The sequence below is a fragment of the Pyxicephalus adspersus genome, chromosome Z (assembly GCF_032062135.1).
Source record: "Pyxicephalus adspersus chromosome Z, UCB_Pads_2.0, whole genome shotgun sequence".
NCBI classification, from domain to species: domain Eukaryota; kingdom Metazoa; phylum Chordata; class Amphibia; order Anura; family Pyxicephalidae; genus Pyxicephalus; species Pyxicephalus adspersus.
This window is the reverse complement of record NC_092871.1, coordinates 62,322,480-62,342,841: the sequence shown is the minus strand read 5'-3', so window position 1 is coordinate 62,342,841 and position 20,362 is coordinate 62,322,480. Positions and strand designations below refer to the sequence as shown.

Sequence of the window (20,362 nt, the reverse complement as noted above, 5' to 3'; positions counted from 1 at the left end):
GAAGCAAACCAAGAGAGAGCAGTGTCACAGATACCAATGGAGTGCATGATTTGTATTAGAAGAGGGTGATCAACAGTGTCAAAAGCGGAGGAAAGATCAAGGAAAAGGAGCAGGGAAAAGCTTGACAGAAGAAAACGAATGCAGCCATCACATGAAGTATTGCTAGTCTGCAATATATTACTTTTCACTTTAAGGGTTTTGATAAGCTTTTAGAGCCTATTTACACTATTGCACACATTAACCTGCACAGTACTATGCCTTTAATGCCTAAGTTGTATTGCTGTATAGTGACACCACTCTGAGTGACACCTTGCTTCTGAGTGACACCACTGCAAATCTTGCTGACAAACACCCATTGCAGTGCATACTGTTGATTATCTTTGATAGCAGGATCAGGATCACTATTCCTTACACCTTTTTCAGAAATCTAGTCGTCTGTCTCCTGACAACAATTCTTTATCAGGTCTGAAACAAGTGTGCTTTGTTTTATCCTACTTTCTGCATTCTTGGTTAAGGGTCTGCATATTAATTCTGATGACGACTAGCAATGGTGTTTTGTTCCCTTTTTCTTCTGATAATTATGCTTTACCAATTATAGAAAGCTCTGTGTTACCAAAGGGCTAATACATAACCTAAATATTGTCATTACTAAGTGGAAAAGGTATCTGGGTTCAGAATGTATATTCATATAAACAGTGACTTGGATTTGACACAGGAAGTATTTTCCCCAGAAATGTTCTTAAGGCGGATAGGAAGAATCTGTGGGGGGATGACAGCCCCTGCATTGTGACCCAATTTTTCAGTAACCACCCAAAAACAGCCAGGTAGTCACTGAAAAGTTCCAGGTGGTGCGCCTAGCTAAAAGTCGCTACGGAGAACACTGCACAAGGAAGCAAAGTCCTGTCCCTATCAAGATGGCTTCCACTTCACAAGGCATGGTAAAGCTATCTAGACCCACTAGATAATTGTTACCCAGGACAAATGATCAGCATCTGTTCAGGTGAAAATCCAGTTTGTGTACAGCAACTCCCCACTGTTTGTAAACAATTGAGCAGGAGCAGGAACAACCACTGTCATGTCATTTAGAAGAGGATGCAGCGTCCCACTCTCATCCCACTTTTCCCTCTACATAGAACTGAACAATGCTTTGTCTACAGTACGATGGTCACAGGGAAAGGTCATGAAACATTTTTCCCATTGACATAAATTTTACTGTCTGTTTGCAGCTTAATCCGGTATGTGAAAAAGATCAGCTGAAAGGAGACTACATCCATTACTGATGACTATTCCTTTGTCTTCCACCTGGAACTAAACCCAAATGCACTCACTTCTTCCTGCTGCCATCTTCCTCCTTTCTCTCTTTTTTTGTTTCAATCAGTTTTATTAAGTTTTCAGGAAAAAAAAAAGATAACAGGTAACATAACAAAGGAATCAAGTATACATCCCGCACATCATAACAAACATAACATTGTATACTTCGAATCAACAGACATATACTACCAAAGAGCTGTGTATATCCCAAAGAAAAAATAATATATGACAAAAAAAAAAACATAACAGTTCTAAGGGATCATATAGCACATAATAAACCTGTACAAGAACAGCTACATTTCTGCTAGCGGGAGCTTATGGCATAGGGTATAAACCAATAGTCTTAAACAACAAATAAAGTAAAAACACAGTCAAAAATCGAGCCCCCGGCTTTGGGGCCTTGTCTGGAGGCCCGCGGTTACCCGCGGGGAAGAAGCTGGATATGCCTCCGGAGGAGGAATCCCCCCCTCCGGAGCGTGCCTTGTGTACCCCCTTAGTCTTGGGGCCCATAATGATGAATAGAGAGGCGCTGCAGCGCTGATGAAAAGGGAATTCCCCCAGGCAGGACACGGAGCAAGGATCCCTAGCGTCCTACTCCGCCGCCATCAGGACACGCCCCCCCTCTTTTTTTGTTTCAATCTTTGGCCATCCTAATTGGCTGGGCCAGAATGAGGTAGCTCCACAGCAGCTGCAGGAGGAAGCCTAAATGTGTTCATTGCATACACCAATGCAGTAATTGGTATATTTTATAGCTGCATGGAGTGAAGCCTTTAAACACACTTGTAATGAGATCTACCTAATTTAACAAAGCTCATCCCCTACTGGGGTATCCATCTTACCTTGGTATGCAGACAATGACTTTTCATAATTTGAAACCACCTATGCCATCTGAGAACGCTACCCTGATGCCACTGCTAAATGGTATAAAAAGAGTAAATTTAAGCCTCATGACATGCTGCTCATCATAACATTTGCACAATAAATAAATCTGTGACATTTTTTCAGATTACTTGCCTTTAAAGATTATGGTAATTACAGCAGATTGGCTACAGAAACTATTCAACATCAATGGAGTGCAATCAATTTAACCATGATCAGAGCCATGTCATAGACTGCCAACCTCTCATACAAGAGTCAGATCGCATCTTTCACTGATACATTGGCAAAACGCATTAGCAAAGTGTAATTACTTTTCAAACAAAGAAACCCATATTGCTTTCATTCGTTGAAGCAGAATTATTTCCCCTCAACCTGTGAGCTAATACAGATGACCTGATAGAGATGATGTAATATGTATTAGAATTTATAAACTCCAACCATATTTGGAAACAATCCAGAAGCAGAACATCACTCTGTTGCTGAATAAATTCATATATGGGTTCAGTTCACCTCTCAGATTTCTACAAATTTAGTATGTAAATTTCTTTTGTTCATTCCATAGCATATGCATTTTTAAGCTACACTGTGCTGGGCTGCAGTGCATTTTACCTTTTTAATTTTTTTACATTCTTATTAAGAATGTATCTTATAAAGAAACATGATTTTTAAAGCATTAAAATACACAGAGAGGATGATTTACATTGGATGGATATATTTTCTAATAAAGCACGGTGGGTGTTACCTCCGTGCACTCCAGTTTCCTCCCACATTCCAAAAACATGCAGTTAGGTTAATCAGCTTCCTCCCATAATTGACCTTAGATTGTATTAAATACATATGACTATTAAAGGAATATTAAATTGTGAGCCCCTTTGAGAGACAGCTGGTGACATGACTACAGACTTTGTAAAGCGCTGCGTAATATGTGAGCACTAAAAAAATACTGTGTAATAATATATCATAGGTAATTGTATTTTAGGCTCCCTCTAGTCGCAGTTTTAAAAACTGCATGGCAGGATATTCCATGATCTCTCTGTTTACTATTATGCATTGTTCACGTCAAGCATTACAAGAGCCAGCTAGATGGTTGCAGATAAAAAGCATGTCCTTGAATTAATTCCCAACATTACTTGGTACTGAACTCCTTTAAATGCCTGGTTTGCGTTTTTGCATAAAGCAGATTCTATAATTCTGAGAAATTTGGCATTCTGAAAATAATTTTTTTTTTGGAGAAGCAAGGTAATATATTTATAGCCTTGGATTTCTTTTTCTGTGCAGTCTCTTAAGAGCTTGTGGTTATTGGCACTTGAAGCTACAAAGTACTACTAAAGAATTACAAAATGGAGTGCACAACATTTAGGAATGGGTAGGCACATGTATAGCTGTTTACCTGTGGTCTCTCCTCTAATTTGATTACAAAGTCTATTTGTTGTCCTGTCCCAGAAAAGCCAGTGGCTTTTGTATGGGGGGAGATTGACTTTAAATGTTACTACACAAATAGTAATTCTCCAGATTTATTAGTCACCACTTTAAAATATAACTTTATTTAGCCTTACATTTGGTTCGGTGGCATAAGGGCTGCCCAGGGTATTTACAGGCAACAGGTGCTCTTTAGATCTTCAACAAAGCAGATATCATGGATTGCATCATGGGTAACGGCAGTTCTCTATTTTCATTGCTGGAGAATGAATGTTCAGCGTGTCATGAGATGTGTTCTAATCATCGGTGTTTCTCCCCACAGGCATATGCCGATTACATGGGTTTTATCCTTACTGTAAATGAGAGTGTGAAGGGCAAGAAGCTGACCTGTGACTATCGGGTTTCAGAGGTAGGTTTGGAATCAGTAATTTCCCACACAGCATATTTTCTACCCTGAATTTTTAAATTTACTTGTTTGGTAGAAGCTTAAGAGACATTGCCAACTTGCCCATTACAAATCAAAATAAGTGGGTTCTGCAAAGGGTCCCCCTGGCCCAATTATATTGATGGTACCATTTCCCCCCACCACTACTTTTTACTTGACCTCCAAAACCCAGCTTTTAGAGGTGTGGATGCCCATATTGTACCATCTCTTTGCTTCACCTGGTTGCCAATACCATTGATTTTATTACTGACTGTGATTGAGGAAACATCAGAGTGGAACCATTGGTGCGTATATCGGGGTGGGGGGGAGGGGTGACCTTGCAGAAGCACTTTCATTTTTTCTTCTGTGGGCAAAGTACCAGTGTTTCTTTAGGTAACTTTGAGCAGCCAGAAAGAAAGCAGAAATTGATTGTTATCCCATAAAATGTTTAATTTGTCAGTGTGTATATGCATGTTCAGCCAACACAACCACCTAATATATATTAGGTCAATGTTGGCAAACCTATGGCATGCGTGCCAGAGGGGGCACTCAGAGCCTTCTCTGTGGGCATGCCCCCACCTCATGTGCTATTGTCCCTCTGGCAGCAAGTGCTGGCTGCTGAATTTGCCATCTCATCAGTCATCATCATGAGTCATCAGTTAACCCTCAGAATACCAGGCTGTGGAGAGGAGAGGCATCTGATGTGTACTGAAGCTGATATGTCTTGATCCAGCATTGAAAGGGTGAAAGTACAGAGGGAGAGTGGATAGTTGGGGATGGGTGATCTTTGTATTGTTCTGTCCTAGTTATGGGAAGTACAGTATGAATTGAGCTGAAGACACAGAACAGAGCTACACAACCCAGTACCAGTTTGCTATACCCAGTCAGGACCAGGTGAACACAAAGCTTGTAGTAGAAGGTAAATGTCTGTTGAATGTAATAGGAACCCTATAACTTTGTGTTGCAATCTACAGTGCTTTAAAAAAGTTGTGTGCAATGCGCTGCTATGCATTTGGCATGTGTTTAGTAAAATTCCCTGCATTCCTGTAATGTGAAAAATTATTCATTAATTATTATTATTATATTTGCTGTCTGCACCCTAATAGGAAGATATTCATCATTTTCTGTCCTACTGACAATGTATTAACGAAATAAATGAAGGTTGTAATTCTGCCCTCTCCAGCCTAGATGCCTTTAGGAAGAAGGGATTGGACAAATTTCTGGAGGAACAGTCCATCACGGGTTACTAGCCCTGATGGGTATGTAATACCTTCTTATTATAGATGTGGGCCACTGTGAGATACAAGAGCTGGACTAGATGGGCCATTGGCCTGATCCAGTGGGCTCTTCAATGTTCAGGTTATCAGTATTAGCAGGTTGGTACTCATTGTTGGTGTCAGGTTATGGACTGGTTCTGTCATAGAGAGCGATTGCTGTACAATGTATGAATGCCATCCACACTTACTGACATCTATTCTGTGTCCAGTACACAAAAGGTTACACTGTCATTGTATACCAGCAAGTTGTGTTTGCCTGACATCATATGACCCGTGTAAAGCTAGTTGTGCTGCAATAGGTTGGTGTGCAGCAGTGGGGGCAACATCTGGTTTCATACAGTTTATTGTTTAAGAAACAAAACATCAAGTCATTCAGTTCCATTGTATAATACATCAAGAAGCTCTTTGCCGGGTAAAGCAGCAAAGAAATTTGACAATGTCCTGAAAGATGGTTAATTACATCATGGCTCGTGCTCTGAATTTTCAACAGTTCCAAGCACTTCTAGAGGAGGTTCAGGCATACTATAAATGTTTAATTATAAACAATAATTTCTGGTGGCTGAGCACACGACGAGTCCTGGGGAGATTTGTAGCCTGCTTGGATAAAATTAGGCAGTTTATGAATAAAAAAGGGCAGGGATATACACAGCTGACTTAGATGGCCTGGCTTACCAACCCCATGTTTTTTTACAGATTTTATACCACACTTTAGTGTACTGAACAAGTAACTACAAGGTGTAAGAAAAACAGCAGAAATTATGTTTTATGATATCAAAACATTTGAGAGAAAACTGCAGGTTTTTGAAAGAGACCTTGAAAGTGGGCTGCCTAAATATTTTCCAAACCTAAAAATGCATTTAGAAAATTCTACAACATTTGGAGAAAACCTACAAGCCATCAGGAAATCTACTATTGATTTTCTAACATTGTAGCAGCTGCAAAGGTGAATTTTAGACTTTTACAGTTCTGTAAGATGGAGACAACCCTGTGTAAAACTCTAGAGAAGATAGAAGGGATGACAAATAACAGCACAGTTAGTTCTGAAAATGAAATCCTTAAAGTGTGGAATTCTCTGCCAAATAATTTTAAGTCAATAAAAGCACCTGGTATTGTTTTCCTTACTTTGTTTGGATCATTTTAATCTTGTGAGCAGCTGTTTTCAGCTTTGAATTATATCAGTACGAGCCAAGGTTAGACAAATTATCAGCATGTATACAAAAAAAAAAAAAAACTTTCAATAAAAAGTTGTTTGTATCATTGAAAGCTTTGTTATTGTGTTTTTCTTTTAACCACCTGGTCTTCTGTCTTCAGTCTTCACCCGGTGTGTTCAGAGACGATCTCCGGGGTTTCCCGGTGACGTCGGTGCATGTGTCGGTACGGGCGGGAGGCGGGGCGGGAAATTCAAATAATTTTGTATTGGATTCAATACAAAAAAGCTGTCCAAATCTTTATATAATATATAGAACCCTGTTCGAACATATTTCTGTAAGTTACAGGTCTACAATTTAAAAAACAATTCATAAAAACCTGTGACGCTTTTGGTACAGAAATCTAGACATCAGTGTAACGCTCAGGTGGTTAAGCTGATTTTTGTGTTTTTATTTAATTTTATTAATAAAGGTAATTATTTTTTTTTTACATGATTGTTTTTCAAACTTTATTATATTCAGGATATCTACTAGACCCTTGTTCGGACATATTCCTGTAAGTTACAGGTCTACAGTTTAAAAAAAAAATGTCATGAAAAACAGTGTACCGCTTTTGGTACAGAAATCCAGACATCAGTGAAATGCCCAGGTGGTTAATAATAATAATAATAATAATAATAATATTAAAATAGCATTGTTCAGAATCAAGTTCTCTTTTGGGAGACATCATGGGTTACCCAGTATCATCCCTTCATTCAGCTTGATCTATATGAGCACAATCGCCTTCACCTTTTATTAGCGTCTTACTCCAGGTTGTGTACTTTTTTAAGCAACCCTGGTCAGATTTTGAATTTAAAGGGCAGCTTTCTCATGTTAGAATTTGTCCTTTTTTTATTACTTTTTGTTACGTTTTAAATGTATCAAATTATATTTATTGGATGTTTATTATTTTCATTTTGTTTAACAAATAAACATGTTTTTAAAAAAAATAAAAAGATGAAATGACAGTCTGGGCTTACTAACAAAAAGATGCCTAGCAGTACCATTATGTTTATCTGTTAAAGGGTGTTGGTGTCTTATCTAACAGAGGGGGTGGGGTGGTGGGGCATGCACCTCCTATTCATCTCTATGATCAGCACAGCATCTGCTATCTGAGACGTCTGCTGTTATGTTATAATAATATTGATGACCATAATTTGCCACACAATAATAGATCTGGGTTAAGATTTCATGAGAGCACTGCAATTTTTCAATAGGTATTGAGATCCCCCATAGCAACGGGGGGTGTTTCAAGCAGGAAACAGGGCCAGCAGGTTTTAAGTGTATCAAGGGTTTATTTCACTTAACACTATTTCCACACAAAACAGGCAAAATAAAACAAACAGCAAAAATTAAAGCGTGGCCACTTGGCCACTAACTCACTGTTAGTTCCCTTACCTACCAATTCAGCCCAACCTAGTGTTGTGCAGGACTCTAAGGCCCTAACTATATATCTTTTGCAACAAAGTCTGTGTCTTTACTCACAGTTCACAGTTCAATTTGGACCTCCTCCCTGCTCACCAGCCAGAACAGAACCACAGGAATAAGCAAGCTGGGAGTTTATATCCCCATCACCCTCTGGAACGTAGCTGGAGCATTCTGTAGTCCGAAAGCCATATTTCGATACTGGAATGTTCTGTCAGGGGTCAAAAAGCAGTTTTCTCCTTACCTGATTCAGATAGGGGGATCTGCCAATATCCTTTGGTAAGATCTAAGATGGTCATGTATCTAGCATTCCCCAACCGATCAATCAACTTTTCTATCCGGGGCATGGGATAGGTGTCAAACTTTGTGATCTGATTCAGCTTATGGTAAACGTTGCAGAATCTCCCGCTCCCATCTGATTCGGGAACTTACACAATTGGGCTGGACCAATCGCTATTGGACTCCTCAATGACCGCCAATTCAAGCATTTTTTTAACTTCCTGACGTAATACCTCTCGTCTAGCTTCAGGAATTTGATAGGGTTTTATTCTTACCCTTTCACCTGGAGGGGCGATAATATCATGTGTAGCCATGGATGTTTGTCCAGGCAAGTTGGAGAACATATCCCTATTTTGTAGCACAAAATCCCTCGATTCCTGTTGTTGACTCTTTGACAAGGTGTCTGGTATCCAGACTTCTGGAAATACAGAGTCAGACCGAGCAGGTAGCTCCATGGTCCTCACGGTTAATGCTTCCCTTTCTTTCCATGGTTTCAACAAACTTACATGATAAATTTGCTCTGGTTTCCGCCTACCAGGTTGGCTAATCTTATAATTTACATCACTCAGTTTTTCCATTACCTCATAGGGGCCCTGCCATTTGGCCAGGAATTTACTTTGCACAGTGGGAACTAGTACTAAAACTCTATCCCCAGGGGCTAAAGTACGGATACGGGCACCCCGGTTATAAATTCTCTGCTGTGCCAACTGGGCTTGGGCCAAATTCTCTTTAACCAAGGGCATTACCTGCTCAGTTCTGTCCTGCATTTGCACCACATGCTCAATGACACTTTTATGAGGGGAACTTTCACTTTCCCATGTTTCCTTAGCAATATCTAACAGTACCCTGGGGTGCTTCTCATATAATAATTCAATTAAAGTTTTGTTAAAACGTTCTACTAAGCCATATGTTTGAATGTGATACACCGATGTGCGTAGCTGCGTCACCTTTAAGAGTTTACAAAGCTCTTTAGTCACCTGGGACATAAACGGGGTTACTTGATCAGTAAGTACCTCGTTGGCCACTCCTACTCGGCAGAAAGCTGGGAACAGCTCCCGGGCTATGGTTTTAGCAGAGGTAATTCGGAGAGGAATTGCCTCAGGTTACCGAGTAGCATAGTCTAATATGACTAGGATATATTGATGGCCCCTAGCTGACTTTAGCAATGGGCCAACTATATCCATGGCAATCCTCTTAAACGGGACCTCAATGATGGGGAGGGGAACCAAAGGGCTATGAAAATGTGGCATTGGGGAAGACAACTCACATACAGGACAGGAAGCACAGTATATCTCCACCTCTTTGGCGACCCCTGGCCAAAAAAACCTCTGGACTATTCGCTCTCCGGTTTTCTCAGCCCCCCAGATGTCCTAGGAGGTGCCCATGGGCCAGATCTAACACCAATTTTCGGTATGGCTTGGGTACCACTAGCTGTTCAATGGTTCCCCCCCACCTTGTTACACCCGATAGAGTAGGTCCTTTTCAATAATAAAGTATAGGAATGCAACGCTCTCGTCTGGGTGCACTAGGTTCCCATCAATTTTTACGGCATTCTCCCGGGCTTTAAACAGTGCGGGGTCTTTCAATTGCTCTGTAACAAAGTTCTCTTTATGTACCTGTAAGTCAGGGAATTCCAGGGTTTGCTGGCTTTCCCCCGAAGTTGCCGGTTCTTCCCTAGGTTTAACTGTTTCCCCTGCTAGCACAGACAAAGGAAACCCCGGAGTGCCGCCACAATGAGAGGACTCCTCAGTAGCCTCATGCTCTGAGGATACCAGCACTGCATGAGGTGGGTGATCCCAGAGCTCCTGGAATTCGGGAAAATCCTACCCAATGATAGCACCATATGGTAATTGGGGAACCAACCCCACCTGATGACAGTTTACCTAGGGAGGTATTGGAGGTATTTGGTATTCATAAACATTTTACACCAATATTTTTCATTGCCCCGTATAGGAGGGCATGCAATGGTGGCAAAGAGACTTGTCGTCTGCCACCCAGAAAGTCACAGTGCATTGGTTCATCCACCACAGGGCAATTTGCAGCAATATGTCTTTCTTCCCGGCAGCGATAACAAACAACATGTTTGGCTTCCTCCTGGGGGGCTAGCGTTCCCAGTCTCTCCCGCCATACATTGACTGGAGTCTGTCTATTACCCTTAGCTCCCCTTTTCTCTCTCTCTCCACCCCCATCCCCTGGGTCACTCTTACCCACAGCTGGGGATGGTCAGGTCTTGGGGTTGAAAGTCTGTGAGTACTGAAGGGAGGTGTTTAAGTTCTCCGCAGCCCAAGTACCTTTTCACTAGGTCCAACAGCTTATCGGCTGTCGACGGGTCTCCATGGCTCACCCACTTTTGTATGGAAACAGGGAGAGATCTTAGGAACCGGTCCATGACTACCTGTTCCGCATTTTGCGGTCCTGACAACAGCTTTGGTTGTAGCCACTGCCTTGTATGTATGTATCAGGTCATACATCTGGGATCTGGGAGGTTTTCCTGCTCGATAGGACCAGTTATACACCCATTGGGCTCAAACAGCCAGGGTTACACCCAGCCATGCCAGTATTTATGCCTTAAGGCAGACATAGTGGCTTGCTTGCGACGGCTCTAGGTCATAAAAGGCTTTTTGGGACTCTCCAGATAATAGCGAGACCACTAATCCTGCCCACCCTTCCCTAGGTCAACTTTTCCTCTCGGCAGTTCTTTCAAATGTGGTAAAAACACCTCAGGATCATCATCCGCAATAATTTTTTTCAACAACTGGCTTACCTGAAAAACTGGCAAACGCCAAGCACCACTCTCGGCATCAGCCTGCTCTCGTAAAGATATCTGCTGTTTTAGGGCATCTGGTTAATACGTTTTTGCTCCACATTGGCCTTGTTGGGTAATACGGTTTTGCTGCACATTGGCCTGCTGCTGGTTGGCATTGGCCTGCTGTTGGTTGACATTTGCCAAAACAAGCTGTTTAAGTATCTCCTCCATGCTGGCCTACCAACACCCGCTTATAAAGCTGCCCGCATCCTCCACCATATGTGAGATTGCCTGTAGCAGGGGTGTTTCAAGCAGGAAACAGGGCCAGTAGGTTCTAAGTGCATCAATGGTTTATTTGACCTAACACTATTTCCACACAAAACAGGCAAAATAAAACAAACAGCAAAAAGAAAGCCTGGCCACTTGGCCACTAACTCACTGTTAGTTCCCTTAACCCCCCTAGCGGTAATCCCGAGTGTGACTCGGGGTGGCTTTTACATGAAAAAAGTTACTCGGGGTTACTTTAGAAGCCCCCCCTTACCTTTGCCCCGGATGGTCCCGCTGTGATGCCGGGGCGCCGGTCCGTCGGGGGTGTGGCTGGGCGGGAATTTTAAAAGCAGATTACTGAGTACTCCCAGTTATTACTCTCAACTCCCAGTTCCCAGTTCATCTTGGACCTCCTCCGAGCTCACCAGCCAAGACAGAGCCACAGGAATAAGCAGGCTGGGAGTTTATATCCCCACCCTAATTTCCAGGATGCATTTCAGGTGAGACAGTTACACCTGATGATACCCATAATTGGATTCCAATTGGAATTGGAATAACTTCCAATATGCAGGGTCTGTTGCTCTCTCTGTGCTATTGACATGTAATGTTATCATGCCAAGATCAGAAAAGTTTTCTAAGGTCCCCAGAAAGAAAATTGTGGATGCCTTTGAGCCTGGCAAGAGATTTCAATAGGTTGACAGATTATTTGAAATTACTTCTAATTTGTCCAGCACTGCCGGACCCAGCAAATATATATTTCTAACTGACAGGCTGATGCTCAAAAAGCCCCCAAGAACACCTTAATTTCATCACAGGATCTGCAGGCAATTCTGATGTGCAGATGTATTTTTACTTCTGTGCTTGGAAAAAAACCTCAACAGAAGGATCTCTGGTTACACTCCAACAGCCAAACAAATCATCCTAATGATTCAGAAGAGTAATGGGTTCCTCTTCTCCTGTAGGTATTTGTCTGTCTTTTTTCTGCAGTATCAGTCAGCAAAAGCATCAGATTCCCCGTACATGTTCATGCATACAGTAGATGTGCCCATTAAGAATGGGCCCATTAGGAATTTTATACAAACAAATATAATATAGCATGTTATACACTTTAAAGAAATAATGACCAGTGACCAATATAGTTTTTCATTTTAATTTTAAAATTTGCCTCTCTTATTTATTAATACTTTTTCTCTCATTCAGGGAGGGTGGGAGCATCCAGGTTATTTCTCCTTGACCAATGAGCCAACTGGTTTAAATGAAAGTCATGGTTTACAATTGTGGATACATTTTACAAAGTTTAACAATCACGTTCTTGCTAGCCCCTAACACTGAAATATGTGGAAGCTGTGGCTTTTGAAGCAACATTAGGCTTATCAAGTAGTAGTGAAGGGAACAAAAGAAACCCAGGATTCCCCACTATGGTACATATCGTAATGGCAAATCAGTTTTCTAAGTCCTGTTTTCTGAATTCACATGTACTGAATGCCTAGTTGTAGGTCACATAATCTCAGTTGATGTGTTTTATGAGACTAAATATTAGGTTATTCAGGAAAGGTATATGTCTGGAGAAGGAGACCTTGTACTTGTATACAAGCAAGGTGTGCTTATTTACTGCAGGCACACTCCATACCCAGCTTTCAAATTATGGTGGAAAAAGAACCAAAAACCCAGTGTAAAAAAATACCTTCTGTAATTCCATTCCCCCAGCTTTTGTACATGACATTCTCGTCATTGTGGTATTTTGAATATATATAGAGAGTATAGATGTATTTATATAGATATAGGGAATGCAGAAAAAAACAAATCTTGCGTGAAGATATAATACCTTTACTGTGCAGAAGTGTGATCTGCCAGGAGGAATGGCTGCTTTGTAAGTGTGCTCTCTCCACGGTACGGCTCTAACGGGATATAGCGTCTCATCGCACGATCAAAGCAGTATCTGATCCAGCACAATCCCTTCCCAACTATCCTGTGAAGATGACTAGAGGGAAAAAAGAAAAAGTGAGCCACCACCGAGATTGACCGAGTTCTTCTCTAAATGGTAGGGGAGGAAATCTAAGATCGCAGCGCTGCTCTTACACCACCACCTATGAAGAGGGAAAGGAAGGCCTCTCAACCCACTTCTAAGAAGACAGCTCTGTCTCCAGTTGTGCAGTCTCCGCTGATTTAGGTGAGCTACGAAATCCTGATGTTAACACTGATGATACATTACAAACATGCTCTACATGTGAGGCACTGATGACTCAACTTATTGATGATTTTCCAACAACTGATGTTCTTGTTGTGGATACAGTACTAAAGGATATGTTATTGTCCCTCAGAAAATCATTGCAAAGTGATTTTTCCTCTATGGTTTCTACACTTAGCAAGGATATACAGAATTTAGAAGGTAGAGTGGATCACATTGAAGGGAAAATGGGTGAAATCACAACAGCTCATAATGAGTTGGTCGACTCTCATAGTCTTGAAGAAGAAGTGACTAAACTGAAAAGTAAAATCGCTGACATTGAAGACGGCTAAAAAAATAATTTAAAATTTTGTGGACTATTAGAAACTGTCTCTCCGTCAGAACTCCCTAACTACTTACAACCATTGATATCTACTGTACTGCCTGATGTTCCTCAGAGACAGCTAGTGATTCATGGAGCTCATAGAATTCCAAAACCTACTTATTTGCCTGCAACAATTTCTAGAGATGTAATTACTAGAATCCACTTTTTTTCATGTTAAAGAGAAACTTTTGCAAACCATCAGAAATATGGAAGTTTTACCAGAATCGTACTCCCACATCACTATCTATGCGGATTTATCGCAAATGACAATATTAGCTAGGCGCAAATTTGCACCGGTGACCAAGCTGCTCCGACTGCATAGTTTTCCCTATCCTTGGGGGTTCCCGGTGAAACTTTTGATATTTCAATCTGGATCTCGTTGCTACGGCAGGAATGGAAGGAAGCCCATCAAACCTCTACACATTCACCAAAGTGATTTATCTACATTATCTATGTGCAAGTGTCTTTTTAATTGTGAATTTGTACTCTCCCCTTTGGTTCATTGCTGGATCAAACACCTACAATTTTTATGCCTATATCGTATGATAATATATCAGACCGCATTGTTGTAGTATAGAGCTGTTTCTGGATGCATGTTTGTTTGCCCCACTTGAGAACTATGATTTTGGATTATGTAGTTCTATTCCCATATTGGGGACATTTTTTATTTTTTTCCTATTATGATTTTCTTTTTTTGAATTCTTTTCAGTGCCATTGTTTTATATCTGTATGATGACCATCCTTTTTTTTCTCTGGCAATTGGATAGATGTCAGGATTTGATAGCTTTCATTGTTCAAAGTTTATGGTTAAAATATTAACCATTAATACTAAAAGGCTCAATAGCCCTCACAAAAGATTAGCTCTATGGTCCAAGGCAAAACATCTTGAATGTGATGTTTTGTGTGTCTCTAAGCCTTCTAAATGTACCCATACATTGTTTTCATATATCTTTACAGCTAATACAGAACAAAAACCTAAAGGAGTACTTATAGGTATTAAAAATTCAGTGGCATTTCAGCTATATGATAGTATTATTGACCCGGAGGCCAGATATATTATCTTAACGTGTGCAAATATTAACGTACCTCTTACGATTATAAACGTATACTCACCTAATGTGGGTCAAATCAGATTTCTTCGATCGGTACTGAAAAAAGCCCAACCTATCACAAAAGGTCACTTACTATTATGTGGTAAATTTAATGCAGTGTCAAATCCCCAACTTGATGTTTCAATAACAAAGCTTTAAGAGAGTTTCTTTACAACCCTTTTTAGAGGAATCTCAGTTATATGATGTATGGTGTTGTTTACACGCTTCGGAAAAACACTTTACGTATTATTCGTCTTCACATAAATCCTACTCCCGCATAGACTTGTTTTTAACAGATATGAGTCCACTAGGGAAAATCTCTCAGATAGAAATTGGTATTATCTGTTCATATCACGCTTCAGTGGTCTTGAGCGTGGAGGTCTGAGTCTGGGGACTCTTGAGTATTGAGAGCCAATCCAAAAATCTTTGCAGATATAGCGTACTAAGCTCAAGTTCGAAATAACTTAAAAGAATTTTTCCAATTTAGCTTTACCCAAGATATGGATCCTTTTGTTGTGTGGAATACCCATAAGGCATATATTAGGGGTGTCTTGATTCAACTTGCGTCCCAGGATAAAAAGATGAGGGGAAAACAATTGGCCATTCTTTTTAAAGATGTCAGAAATTTGGAAAATCAACATAAAACAAACCCTACTACTAAGACAACCAATCAACTTTTTAAATGCAGACAAGATTTGAGAATGCTCCTTTTTTTCAATCATGCTCAGTTTATTCAAAAACTGCAACTTAATCAGTATACACAAGGTAACAGAGCCTCGAAAATCATGACTGCTAAATTTAGTATATAAATATACTAAACAGGAAGTATCTTGGGTAGGCAGAGTTGCGGTTGTTACTTTTGCCAAAAATTTTATATTTTTTCAAAATGCTGCTGGTGAAACTACCTAAACCTTATTTTAGGTCTCTACGGGGATTGTTATGGCAATATATTTAGGCTAATGGTAAAGCCAGAGTTGGGTTCGCGACTATGATAAAACACAAGAACACTGGAGGCCTTGGCCTCCCAGATTTTAAATAATATTATAAGGCGTCTGTGCTGACTGCGCTGCAATATTTTTTCACTAATTCTACGGATAAAGTTTGGACTACTGTAGAGCATCCTTTTTGTAGGAAGAAGAATCTGGGACTTTATTTTCTTACTAGACCCCTCAATAACTTTACCAGATGTTTCTACGATAAAAGCTGCCTTTTCCGTTTGGTCTGAAGTGGTCCTTAAGACACAGTTGGATAACTGTTTCCACTGAACTTCAGATGCCGATTGACACATATTTGCATTTTATTGCTGATCTTGATATAGAACATTGGAAACAATTGAATCTCTTAACATTCCAAGATTTACAATCATGTCCACCAAGTTTATCACTCCAACAAAAACATGGCTATTTCTGTTTGCCTATTAATGATGCTTATTCTCTATGTCAGATTCTTTTTTATCATAAACATCGCCCATATACGCCACTTTATATTCGTCCTTAGATAGCAGTTTTTTTTCCAGGAGACATTGTATTAATCGAGGTATCCTGTTCATTTATCAGGCGGTTCAATACAAGCAAATGTTTATCAAAATGTCTCATATCTTGAAATGGGAGGTTGAAATGAACAAATCTTTTTTCAGATGAACAATGGCAAAGAGCTATTCCATTTGCGTTTAAATATACAAGGTGCACTACCCACTGGGAATCCTATCCCGAGATGCTACTTAGATTGTACAGAATGCCATATGTTGTGGCAAAATATGATTCGAGGGTATCCTCACATTGTTGGCGTCTATGTGGCCAAATAGGCTCTTTGAGCCTTATTTTTTGGTACTGTAAAAGTGTTCAAAGTGTTTGGAAAGAGATATTTCGGCTTCTATCTGAAGTGACTGGAATATTAGTGCAACCAAACCTATTTCTGTCTTTGCTTAATCTGGGGATTGAACAATGACCTGTAGAACATAGACCCATTGTTACGCATTGTTTATGTGCAACTAGACAAATCATAGCATCATACTGGGAAAGTACAAATGTTCCAAATGTATCAGACATTTTACGCAAGTTTAATCTACAAGTTTTGTACGAGAAACTATTTGGTGAGAATGCAGATCAAATGCTGAAATTTCAGGCATATTGGTCTCCATGGTTTGCGCACTCAAAATGTACAGTGCTAGTTTAATTAGTAGTGTTAGATATCCTGTACTACTGTCCAGTATTTTTACTTCTTGAATATTGGTAAACGGATTCCTGTTGTTTTTGGCACTCTGTTTTGTTATTCTCTGGTTGTTTTATTTTCTTTATTACTCTTTTCTATAATATTTGTATATTATACTGAAAATTTTCAATATAAATTATAATTTAAAAAAAAATATTAGTTTAGCTGGACAAAATGATGACGCTTGAGCTTCCACACGTCCGCTTTTTCAGAGACCTGGATACCAACAAAGCTGTGTGTCTCTTTAATTATGTATTAGGCTGTCTGGGCTGGCAGCTGGGGCCTGCTCCTGGATAGGCTCTGCTGTTTTTAATCCCTTTAAAAAGCAATGGATGCGTGACTGTTCCTCCCTTCCCCCTCATCCTCAACCTCCTCCTCCTCGCCTGAGCCCAAGCCTAAGCCTGAGCCTAAAGCTACGTACACACTTCCAATAATTATCGTTGGTAAACGAACGATCCTGCACGATATCGGCGAACGATCGTATAGCACCGATCCTCTACATGCAGATAACGACACGATCGTTCGCAGATATTGTACACACAATAGATGCGATCGTTTGAACGATACAGGAAGTGACGTGCACCACAGGAAGTGAACGAACGTTCGTTCATCACGCATGCTCAGACCATGGACGATCAATGAACGACCGTACACACGATAGATGGTAAACGATCGTCGTCCAATCCGATCCGCCGGTCCGGTCGTTCATTTCCAGCGACTATTCTCGTTCGTCGGCGTCGTTGGTTACTTTTTTTATGAACGATTTTTGACCAATCGATCGTTCGTCGTTCGTTCGTCGTTCATTTCCAACGATAAAAATTGGAAGTGTGTACGCAGCTTTAAGGTACAGCCATCCCCTGGCATCTATTACTCAGCCAGCCTCTGCTCTGCAAGAGGAATGGAAGAGCCAGCTTCCTTGTAATGAGCTGACTGTAGCTTGGAAGCTGCTGGTCATGTAAATCACCAGTATTGTTTAACACAAGCATCCCCCTTTCTTTTGATTCTTAATTACAATTTGGAGCTGAAGCACCCCACAGCTCAATCTTTGGCATTTACTGGAATAGGTCTGGTATTGGTATGGTCTAGAATAATTAACTGCCAGTTAGTTAGACCATTATTTTCTGATCATTTATTGGGCCTTTAGTGGAGAAATGTGATGGAAATTTGCACAATTGTTTAGCCTGTTTGTCACCTTGAAATAAAGTTGTTTTTTAATTGAATACTTAAATGGTAAGCCTACATTTGTTTAAAGGGAAAATGCAGGGCTGTGGCTGATATGCCACTAAAACTATAATTGTGAGCTATAATTGTTCATAGCAGAGATCCTTTTCCAACTACCCAACAATTTTTTTGGGATTCGTATTATGTGGAGATCTTCAGAACCCACTAATACTAAGACAAAGGGTTAGTGTATAGGAATAAAGGGGTGTGGATCTTTGTTGGCTGGCTTGTAATAAATAATCTAACACAGACCCCATTTTCTCACATGTGTAATATGACTATTTATAAAATTATATATCTGATATTCAGAAACTTTCTCAGGTGTAGAATTAATCAATGACGTTTAAAAAACATGGACCAGGAGTTTCTTCACCAGAGAATGATGCTGAATTTCATATTCACTGCTTTAAAAATAGGTTATTCCCATTGACATGCAAATGTATTGTGAGCTATAGATATAATAATTATAGCAGGTGTTCCCTAAGACCTGAACGTTATATTTTAGGGTTCCTCCACATTAACAAATGTTAAAAAAGGCTGTAGGATAACTGGCTGTAGGATAAATGGCTGAGAAATGTAAAACCTCAGCCAATCACAGAGCACTAGGGGTGAATGGAGAGGCTTTGTCCTCATTTAACCCCTAGTGCACTGCGATACCTCACTGTCAGGAGGATTCCAACCCTGGAAATCATCCTGTCATTGAGACAACCTGTAAAAAAAAGTTTTGTTACACAAACACACACGTTTAATAAAATAATTTGACATTAAAGCCTCGTCCAATTTTTTTACACATATTTTTACCCTTTCAGGGAATGCGTAAGGGGTTTTATGTACCTCTGTACTCATTCCCCAGGGTGGGGTGGTGGAGATCTGGGAGTCTCCTTATTAAAGGGGGCTTCCAGAGTCCAAAGTCCTGCTAAAAACGTTTATAAACGCCCCCATTGTTTTCAATGGAAGCTTTCATAAAAGCTTAAAAACGCTTGAAAAAGCCTCCATTGAGTTCAATAGAAGCGTTTTCAAGCGTTTTCTCGCGTTTATCCAACGTTTTAATTTTTTAAACGTTGCAAGCAACGTTTAGGATAACGCCCAAAGGCCTGCCTGAAAGAAACGTCCTGGTGTATATTAGCCCATTGGAATACATGGGGACTTCACACAAGGACTTTAAAAGCCTCAGGTTAAACGCTGGGGAAACAATCCGTGTAGACTAAGCCTTAAAGAAAATTCATAGTGTCACAGTGTAGCACATGTAACTAATGTAGCTACTTTTGCAGCAGTGCACACATGGAACATAAGTGTGAGCTTACTAGCTTACTTAAAGTGTAGTTTCAAAGAGACAATCTCTGCTGTCTCTTACCTTTCAAATGACTGAGACTGAAATATAAAAGTTTCCCAAAAGTATGTGTCACAAAAATCCATAATGTAGTTCAATGTCTGTGATATCAGTTAAACCAGCTGTTTATACTGAACTGCAATTCTACCGCGTTCCTTTTTCTCACTAGAAAACATGCATTATTTATACATTGTCATGTGTTACATTTTTGTGAATTTAGAACTGAATTGATTGGCAAACTGAAGGCTGGCACACCCAGAGTACAGCGTGCAAGAGGGAAGAAGTCCTAAGGCAGGCCAAAGTAGAGAATAGATAAACCTTTCATTTTGTTGTTGTATGTGTTTTCTTTGGGAAGTTCACCCCTCTATTTGTCCCAGTCACCATTTTCACGGAAAGCCAAGGAAAATACAAACTTTTAGGGTTGTCTTCAAGTTAAGAAGGGAAGGTCAATCATCCTCTGGGGACAAATGTTTTGGTGACAGCTAGATGGTGATATTTCTCATTAACTTTCAGGACAGGCTGGGGTGAGTACAAATCCCCAGCTATATGCATGCAGCATGAAATAATCTTACAGGTATGAACCATATAAAAAGTTTCAGCCATACATGAATTCATTTGTAGTCACATGGCTTACTCCTTTTCATCTGTGATCTGAAAAATTCAATATTTAGGAAATTTCATGCTGTGCAAAACAGCCAGTTGTGTTTTACATTTTCTAGCACATAGTAATAATTAACAGCTGG

General features: G+C 40.1%; 1 protein-coding gene across 2 annotated transcripts in view; it reads left to right on the top strand.

Moving 5' to 3' along the window:
* The window catches only part of PTPA (protein phosphatase 2 phosphatase activator), a 111,784-nt gene that overhangs the window by 62,776 nt on the left and 28,646 nt on the right, over positions 1 to 20,362 (top strand). Inside the window, exon 3 of one of the 2 annotated variants that reach the window (XM_072431786.1) lies at positions 3,932 to 4,018. The exons of the other annotated variant lie outside the window; for it this stretch is intronic. Coding sequence (XP_072287887.1) covers positions 3,932 to 4,018 — 87 coding nt within the window. The remainder of the gene's footprint in view (positions 1 to 3,931; positions 4,019 to 20,362) is intronic. 2 annotated transcript variants of the gene reach the window in all.